We start from the raw sequence: 9814 nt of genomic DNA, 5'->3' as shown, positions 1-9814 counted from the left end.
AATAACAATAATAGAAATATAACATTAGATTTTATATATACTTTTAACTTATAAAGCTAATAAACTTAAATAATTATAAATATAAAGGTTAATAAATAAAATAGATTTGTATAGGATAAAAAGAAAGAAAATAATTATTGAGTTTAATTTTTAAACCAAAATTGTGGTTGTAAATGATTTCACCTTATAAACCAAAATCGAAAGAAGAAAATAAAGTGAAGAAAGCGCATGGCGCGCATTGGGTTTCATATTGAATGCATTAAAAATCAAAACCAAACCCCAAATGGTGATAGATAGTGATGTGGATGACAACCATGAAATATCGCATATTGGTCCCCAATTGCTCTCCAAAATTTGCCTCCTTCATTTTCGTGAACATTCCTCAAAACACTAATCTCACTTTCCGTTTTCAATTTTTCCTTCTCTCTCTTCCTTTTTTTTTTTGAATTCAACATATCATACAAAGGGTGTAATTTTTTTTTTTTGGCGGAATCATGTATTTGATTGATTTGTAGTTCGAATGTGGGTCAAGAAATTAATAGTGGGTATAGTTTTTCAGTGGTTAGAATAAGTGATATTGGTTTGGCTAAGATGCAGGGTGGAATGATGTTTGCCAGGCTAGATGATTCGCCCATGTTTCGTCAGCAGGTTAAAAAAAGATTCAATTTTTAAAGTATAGCATATTGTGTGTACGAAAGCCAGTTGCTGTCTTTGGTAATGATGATGATTTAGTGTGCTTAATGAACCAGTAATCAATGATTGATTAAACACCTTTTTTAGGTTTACAATATGATGTAGATGAAGGATGAGTACTCTTTATTTTATGTCATTATATCTTTTACTCATATTTATGCACACTGAAACTGGTACATGTCAATTTGAATATTACCTGGTGTTCTACGTGTATTATGCCACTTAATAACTTTATCTAGTTGTACACACTCAAAGTTGGATGACATAAACATAGAATAAGACCAAGTTAATGCCTTATTTTATTTGGGGAAACTTTTGACATTTTGAGGTTTATGCTTGTCAATATCAATACAAATAGTTTGGTTCTTAAATTATGTAGGCACTTCTTTGTTTCCTTTTTAGTTTAAACTGTTTACGAGTTTAGGGATAGTATGCTGAGAAAGTTATGTAATTATGATTGGGCATTGTAACGGGCGTTTTTTTTCCCCTCTCTCTCTCTGTACATATAAATGAGCATCAGTGGATGCTAATCAAACAAATTGATTTACCTTTTCCAAAAACTGATGCTATGGACACTATCGAGAGCCTTGTCTTTGTTGGAGTGCATTTGCTGACACTGTTTTTCTGATGTGATATAAGAAGTTATATATCACAATTAAGGTGTTTTTGAAGAGGGATCCAAGGTCCAAGAATTCGTAGGCTATAGAACATGAATTTTGCGAGGATGATCTTCGCATTAGTGGATATTCTTCTTTGTAACTGAGAAATCTTGACAGATTGGCACACTTGTTTTCCTTGTTACCAGCATGAAAACATATCGTCCAAGGTTCAAATGCAATGTTTTATACATGGGATAGAATGGATTGGTATTCTATGTGAGAAATAGCATGTGAGCACCTTTAAGTAAAATGAGTCGTGCATACTATAGAAGTAGTAGTAGCAGTTTGATGTGTCTTCTGCAATAAAAGTTTGGAAGCCTTTTCCCTGGCTAAGAAGTATGCTAATCTATTCTTACTTTTCTCTGACCACAAGTGTGGGTCCTTAAGTTTGTACTTGTCTGAACAGATCCAAGCTTTTGAGGAAGATGCTGAAACATTGAGGGATAAATGTCTCAAGTTTTATAAAGGATGCCGAAAGTACACGTAAGTCTCTTCATCTTCCTCTATCTACTTGTCTTCATATTTTATGTTTCATGGAACACTTCATTATTAAGTCATTCCACGTAAAGAGGGATCAACAGAGAAAGAGGACAACAATTGGAAAAGTGGAGGACATGTATATGAAAACAAGAAACTAGATAACAAAGTTCTAGCAAATAAAAATATTATAACTTTTTCGCACATAAAATATTATAAATTTTTCGCACATATTTTATGGCTTTTTGTTGACAAAACATACTTAATCTTTAGATTTTAAGATTACATACACCTTGAGGGACTACATTAAAAAAAAAGAAAGAGAAATGGAAGGATTTTCCACGTACGGACATGACCTGAATGGAGGTTCTTCTGAGTGGTTGATTTTGTTGTGATTAGGTATGATGAGGGGAATAAATAGCTCAATTATATAGTAAAAGAAAATGAATAATCATGGATCCCAAGGGTGTGGCCTAGTGATGAATGAAGTGGTTGAGAGTCATGAGCTTTCAGGTTCGAATTTCAGCAAAGATCAAAATACTAGGTGATTTGTCCTACCCTTGGTAGACAGAGATACCTTGTACTTGTTGCTGGTGGGAGGTGACAGATATCTCGTGAAATTAATTGAGGTGCGCAAAAGCTGATCCAAACATCACGACCATGATTTCTTTTTTAAAAAATGGATAGTCGTGGAAGTGCAACAGAGAAGGTTTGATCCCAAAGCCACACTTCATCATTTCCTACGATTCCCATTATGTTTGATGTTTATCAATCTGTATGTTACTCATCTTCTTTTAATAGTTTTGAAATATTCACCATAATAAATTCAGTTAATGTTAAGTCTCATGCAGTTACACTATCTAGTTATATCAATGTTGCATTCCTTAAATAATTTTTTATAACATGAGGTGAATAGCTATTGCATAACTGTCATATGTTTTTTCTATTCATCCTGCAAAGCATATCATGGCATATCCTGCCTGTATTCATTTGACAGTGCTTTTACTCTATCTTTATATCTTCTCCTCACTTATGCTATGTTGTTCGTTGTCGTCGCGGTTTTCCTTGTTTCTTTTGGCAAGTGATCTTTTACTTCCTTTTCTAAGTGTCTATCTGTCTACCTTTGGCTCTTTTAACTATTTAAGCTTAAAATTAAATATTGCAGTGTGTTCCACTTTACGAGCAGAAAAGATAAGTTGTGCCATTATTTGCTATGCTTAATCTTAATAGTTATACAGTCTTCTTTCTAGGATGTATGATTTTATTCCACAGATAATCGTTTAACTCTTGCACAAGTATTGTGCTATTTGTAATACTCATTCATTCCTTTTTTAAATTTATAGAGAAGGGCTTGGGGAAGCATATGATAAAAACATAGCTTTTGCCAGTTCTCTTGAAACCTTTGGAGGAGGGCACAATGATCCTGTTGCTGTTTCATTTGGAGGTTCTGTTTTCGCTTGATCTTTCAGACAACTAGTCATATAATTGATATGTTCTTTTGAATACATTCACGGGAGGATCATTAAGCATGAACAAATAAACACAAGCATCAAGAGAAAGTTTAATCTTATACTTACAGAGCTTGAAGTTGTGGAGACATCATTACAAGCATCATCTAGAGTACACTTTTGACCAACAGAAATAACATTTTTCATCAAACGTATTTTGTTAGGACGTACAACTACTTATGCACAAAAAGTGTGTATGGATTTTCAAATTCTAAGTCATGAATCTATCTTAATCAAGTTCTGGTGTCTCTTGCCTAAAAATAAAAAGGGGAATGGAACAGATTTACATCTTCTGCTACCCTTATCAAGCTCAATTAACTTTTATTACAAACATAGTATTCAATTCCCTCAGAAAGTTGTACTTACTACGTAACAAGAATTTAGTGTCAGATTCCTCAGCCATTGTATACTGATACACATAAATTTCCTTCTTAGGCCCTGATATGGTACAATTTGCTATCGCTCTGAGAGAAATTGGAACATACAAAGAAGTTCTTCGATCACAGGTAGCAGTTGCATTCCTATGTTTTCTGTAGTTTAGCTCTTATGCTATTTACCAAAATGTTAGTAGTGGTTTAGAGTCTTCTTTCCTGCTAGGTCATGTTCAATTCCCAAATTTCTATGCAAAAATTTTTGGTTAACATGCTGCATTACTTGAAGTATCTCGACTTTCTTATGTGAATCTGACTTTAGAAGTGTATTTTATTCTAGAATTTTGAAGTCTAGCTTACGTTTTCTTGTGACACGGTCTAAGTTACTATTGTGTGACTTCTGAAATATCATTGTCTGCTTGCGATCTTCTGCTGACATCGTCAATTTCTTTTCTTAGGTAGAGCAAATATTAAATGATCGATTACTACATATGGCTAGCATTGATCATCAAGTAAAGGTACCAGTCATATCTTTTGCCTCAAATCTTCTATCTACGGCTAGTTGGGCATTGACAAGAAAATTGATTCCATTGAAATTTTCTTTACTCTCACTAGAGATCTTTTGTTGGGGCCTACTTGTTTTTGGATCATTTTACCTGATATAATCAGAAAACACATACAATTTTAGAAAAGGATTTTAATGAAAACTTGTTATCTAGAATAGAGTGTAAAAAGTCCCATTATAATAAAGTAAAAAAGTCAACCTTTATTTTCTTAAATTTGAAGGACATTTGTTCATTCTCGATAATTAGCTGTCTCTCTAGAAGATATTAGCTTATTGGGTCTCTTAAGGAGTTTCATTAGGCTATTTTGGAGTTTTTGTTTTCCTGATTTGTTTTAAATGAATAACAAGCAACTAGTCTCAACAGACAAATCATTTTCATTTTCCTGAGGCATTCCAATTTTTTGGTTAATAGGTTCTCTTATTTATTGAATGGTGCACATTGGGATAAATGTGAATTTAATTAAAAAATACATACATTTCGATGAAAACCTGAATCATCTAGAATAGATCATGTAAAATGTCCCGTTATATAAAAAAAGTAAAATATCGACCTTTATTTTTTTAAAATTTGATGCACATTATTCCTTCTTGATAACTAGATGTCACTCTAAAATATATTATCTTCTTGGGTCCCTTAAGGAGTTTCATCAGGCTACTTCTCTATATATAATTAGGTTTCATTTTTGAATGAATACTAATTTTAACGGACAAATTATTTTCATTTTTCAGAGCTATTGCCTACTTTTTCTTGGTTAATAGTTCTCTTTATTTACTGAATGACATAATGGCTTAAAAGTGATTTAGAACAGTGCATTTAGAATGGAAGTTAATTATCAGTGGGTTGAACTGAATCCATTTTACCCACCTATAACATTTAACGAGTTCGTTTCTTACTCAGTCTATATTTTATAATTCCGATCTAATCATAAATTTTCCCCATATCATCCGTAAATCCCCAATTTCTTTATACATCTTCTTTTGCATTTCTCCCGCGCTTACCTTGCACAATACATATATACATGCATCTTTAGCTTGATGTTGCATGGATTTCCAATACTTTCAGGAAGCTCGGAAGCGTTTTGACAAAGCTGATGTAGCTTATGACCAGGTGAATATATCATTCCTTAAGTCACATTGTATATTTGTCTTGTCTCGACTCACATGTTTTTGTGATAATAACCCATTCAATTTGGCAAATGCAAAATCTTATAACATAGTGATTTCCTATTGAAACTAAATGTAATTGTTGCCTAATTTGATACACGATCTTTTCCTTTGAAATGACGGACTTAACTAGCACCCAAAAATACCATTGTTAAAAGGATAGTGGGTGGCACCCAAGGCCTAGCTCGAGTGGCAAAAGGTGGAGGATTCGTGACTTAGGTCACAAGTTCAAGCCCCACACCATGCAAAGCGAAAGCTAGTATTTAAGTGGAGAAGGATAGAGGGGCGGGCCCATTATCCACCGAGTTTAGAAGGCTGTGATTGGTCTGAAGGACGGGTCGCAGGCAGATTTCTCGGTTATCAAAAAATAAAGATAGTGGGTGCAAAGTAATAGAGTTGGTTTTGCTGTTTGTTAGAAAAGAATCCTTTTTAACATTGACATTTTGTCCTCATTATCAGACATTTACAGAATTTGATCTAGTAAATTATCCTTTCATAATGGAGGTTTTCAAGAAAATGGATCTTTGGATATTTGCTTTCTGAAATTATGTTCAAGGTCCTAATATCCTTGGTTACAAGGATCCAGCACAAGAGGATCACTTTTCCCCTTATTACTTCCATGTCTAAACATTTATAAATATCTTAATATTTGTCTACAACCTACTGAAAAATGAAAATCACCCTGTACTGTGTAACATTCCCTTTGTTCAGGTCCGCGAGAAGTTTCTATCGTTGAAGAAAAATACTAAACTGGATATAGTTGTAGCCATTGAAGAGGTACACACATATTCGTTCTTATAATTGAAGATCAGTTTCCCTATTTGTGTTGTTGATTGACCAGTTAGTTTTACTGTTAAAAGTTTGTCATTTTAATTTGCTGGAGATCTGTTATAGGAACTTCATTATGCAAGGTCGACTTTTGAGCATACCCGCTTTAATCTGGTAAACTAAGTTAATTTGCAATCATTCAATTCCCTCCCTTCTCCCAGAAACCAAACACACACATATACAAATATCTATATATGTTCTTAGGGACTCAGTAACTAAATAGTGATTCAATAACAAATAGCAATGATATAATATTTGCAATATATCAAACATAAGATCAGGTTGGAGCTCTTTCTTCCATTGAGGCCAAAAAGAAGTATGAATTCTTGGAATCAGTTAGCTTGACAATGGATGCTCATCTTCAGTATTTCAAACAGGTCATGTTCTGTTTTCTTTCGAGTGTCAAACAGGTCTTGAAGTAATTGAATATAAGAGATTCATACAATGGAGTGCATCATGTCTGAATCTGAGATACTATGTCGTTTACAGGGGTATGAACTGTTGCATCAGATGGAGCCTTATATCAATCAGGTTACTATCTAGTTCTAATACTAGTTCTGATATAATGTTTGTTGTTACATATATGGTAACAAATCATAGAGTGATTGCAGAATATTACAAAATAATAAGAGTTATTGTAGAATATTTTCTTTTATTTGTTTTAATTGATTTCCTTTTATAGAATTCCTGGAATTGTATAAATACCTTGTATATTCATGAATAGAACTACAACTTCTTTCATTAGATTACATGGTAGCAGAGCCTAGGGCTAAAATTTATTTAAAAGTTCGACTCTTTTCCTGGTAGCCTAAGAAAGGGTTGGGTCACTCATTAGGAGTGACAAATTTATCTCACCAGCACCATAAGAAGAGACAGAGGGAGAATTTTTTGGTCGGAAAGGACATCTAGTCTAAGTGGTAGCAAGTGAACCTCACGCACTACCTGCACCTAATTTCTGTCTTCCACTCGCTGGCGTTTGGTCCAGCATATCTGTTTTTGGCTTACTGCTTCGGCATCTTCTCATCTATCAGGACACATTCTGGTATTCCTCTAGTGTTGAATCTCTATTTGAAGGTTTGTACTTCGTTTTCCCTTTTGGTATTCGTCTTTTGTTGCTGCTGAGACTCAGAAATCTGGGTTCGGAAATTGGTTAAACAACCGTTGATCAGTCAAATTTAGACATTTCTAGTTATAGATCTTCTGTTGCTCGTATCAGCTCTCTGACATGGTTGAATATTGTTTGGTTTGCTGCCCCGTACTTCTAGTTTGCTAATTTTACAACACATTGTGTGTTTGTTCAATCTGGTACACTTGTTTGAGAGGAACTGGTGGGTTAGACTTGCTGAACTCCTTTTGTTTTCTGTCAAGACTTACACTAGATATATTTGTGAGAAAAATGATTAAGAAGATATTTCTTGTTTCGACTGATGAGTATGCAAAATACTTTCATTTTCAAAAATTACTTCAAGAATCCATTTCAGTTACTACATTTGCGGAGTCAAGGAAAACATGTCTTTTATCCTCATGGAATAAATGGGTGATTTCAGGTGCCACAAATCACATGACATGTAATTCTATTATGTTTTCTATCTTTCGATCACATAAAACACTTTCTCCTGTGACGGTAGCTGATGGTTCAACTTGTAACATTGTGGGATCAGGGACCGTTAAACCAACCTCCACTATCACCTTGTCATATGTATTGAGTCTACCAAAGTTGGCCTTTAATTTGATCTCTATTGTAGAATTACTTTAGACATTAATTGTTATATCTCATTCTTTCCCGATCATTGTTTGCTTCGTGATCTTACGATAAATCAAGTAATAGGTAACGGGCATATTATCCGATGATCTCTATATTCTTGATGAACGAGAGCCTCGATTGGGTGCTTACTCCTGTGATGTATCTTCATTCAAAGCACATTGTCAGTGTGGACATCCTTCATTACCTATGTTAAAGAAGCTTTGTCCTCAATTTCAAAATGTTTCTTCCTTAGATTGTGAGTCATGTCAATTTACAAAACACTATTGCATCTTGGTAGGTCCAAGGGTTAATGAACAGGTTGGGTAAGCTTTTGAATTAGTTCAATATGATGTTTGGGGACAATGTTGCTTCCAAAACTGGGCATAAGTATTTTGTTACTTTTGTGGATGATTTCTCTCGAATGACTTGGATTTATATTATGAAGAGTTGTTCTGAAGTGTTCACTCACTTTTGTGCCTTCCACGCTGAAGTCAAAACTCCATTCAGTGCTTCGGTACGTATTCTAAGGAGTGATAATGACAAAGAATGCATGTCAGAATTGTTTCGGTTATTCATGAAATAACATGATATTCTCCATTTGTCTTCATGTGTTGACACACTATCTCAAAATGGAGTTGCTTTGAGGAAGAATAGACATTTACTTGAGACAGCTCGAGCCCTTCTATTCCACAGTTCTGGGCAAATGCAGTCTTTACAACTTGTTTTTTGATTAACAGGATGCCATCTAGTGTGCTTGTTGGTAACATGACTTATAGTGTTCTTTTCCCGAATAAGTCTCTCTTTCCGGTGGAACCTAAGATTTTTGGAAGTACATGTTATGTTCGAGATGTTTGACCATCTGTTACCAAGTTGGATCCCAAAGCATTGAAATATGTTTTCCTTAGCTGTTCTCGACTTCAAAAGGGATATCGTTGTTATTCTACTGAACTTGGAAAATATTTGGTGTCAATCGATGTCGTATTTTCAGAGAGTACCCCATTTTTCTATGCACCTCCTGTTTCTACTAGTCTAGAAAAATGAAGATGAGTTTTTAGTTTATCAAGTTACCCATGCTTTGACAGAACAGTTAAATGATGTTCCTCAATCTCCCAGTTCTTCTATTGAGCACCAATCAACTATTGTGCCTTCAGAGTCAGCTCCGTCTGTGCTAACAAAACCTCCAATTGTTCAAGTTTACTCAAGGAAGAGAGAGACCAATGAAACATGTTCTGTGCCAATTCCTTCATCATCATATCTTTCGCCATCTGATTCTTCAGAAAACCTTGACCTCCCTATTGCTCTTCGCAAAGGTACACGTACTTGCGAATCCACATATCACATTGCTAAAATTGTTTCCTATGGCCACTTATCCTCTACGTCTAGATCGTTGACTATCTCTCTAGACTCTATCTCTGTGCTTTGCATCATCCTGGATGGTCTAAGGCAATGCTCGAGAAAATACATGAGGAAAATCACACGTGGGATTTGGTGGATTTACCGAAGGGAAAGAAATCAGTGGATGTAAGTGGGTCTTCACAGTTAAAGTCAATTGAGATGGTTCTGTGGCCAGACTTAAGGCAGACTTGTGGCTAAAGGCTATGCTCAGACTTATGGGGTGGATTATTTAGACACCTCTCCGGTGGCCAAACTCACTTCTGTCCGGCTATTCATTTCCCTAGCCTTCTGAGAATTGGCCTTTACATTTGTTGGATATCAAGAATGCATTTCTTCATGGTGATGTCCAAGAGGAAGTGTATATGGAGCTACCATCCAATTTTGTTGCTGGGCGGGGGCGGGGGGGGGGG

General features: G+C 35.0%; 1 protein-coding gene across 3 annotated transcripts in view; it reads left to right on the top strand.

The window, feature by feature from the left end:
- Window positions 1-246: 246 nt before the first annotated feature.
- The window catches only part of LOC107007267 (ADP-ribosylation factor GTPase-activating protein AGD3-like), a 29600-nt gene continuing 20032 nt past the window's right edge, over window positions 247-9814 (top strand). Inside the window, exons 1-10 of one of the 3 annotated variants that reach the window (XM_015205815.2) lie at window positions 247-648; window positions 1759-1835; window positions 3173-3273; window positions 3773-3843; window positions 4167-4226; window positions 5337-5381; window positions 6149-6214; window positions 6332-6379; window positions 6547-6642; window positions 6755-6796. In XM_015205815.2, coding sequence (XP_015061301.1) covers window positions 592-648; window positions 1759-1835; window positions 3173-3273; window positions 3773-3843; window positions 4167-4226; window positions 5337-5381; window positions 6149-6214; window positions 6332-6379; window positions 6547-6642; window positions 6755-6796 — 663 coding nt within the window. In that variant the 5' untranslated portion in view covers window positions 247-591. The remainder of the gene's footprint in view (window positions 649-1758; window positions 1836-3172; window positions 3274-3772; window positions 3844-4166; window positions 4227-5336; window positions 5382-6148; window positions 6215-6331; window positions 6380-6546; window positions 6643-6754; window positions 6797-9814) is intronic. The other 2 variants (XM_027913353.1, XM_015205814.2) reach the window with 2 other exon arrangements.

The sequence above is a fragment of the Solanum pennellii genome, chromosome 12, assembly GCF_001406875.1.
Source record: "Solanum pennellii chromosome 12, SPENNV200".
In the NCBI taxonomy this organism is placed as follows: domain Eukaryota; kingdom Viridiplantae; phylum Streptophyta; class Magnoliopsida; order Solanales; family Solanaceae; genus Solanum; species Solanum pennellii.
The sequence above is the reverse complement of the archived record's forward strand: the minus strand, read 5'-3'. Positions and strand labels throughout refer to the sequence as shown.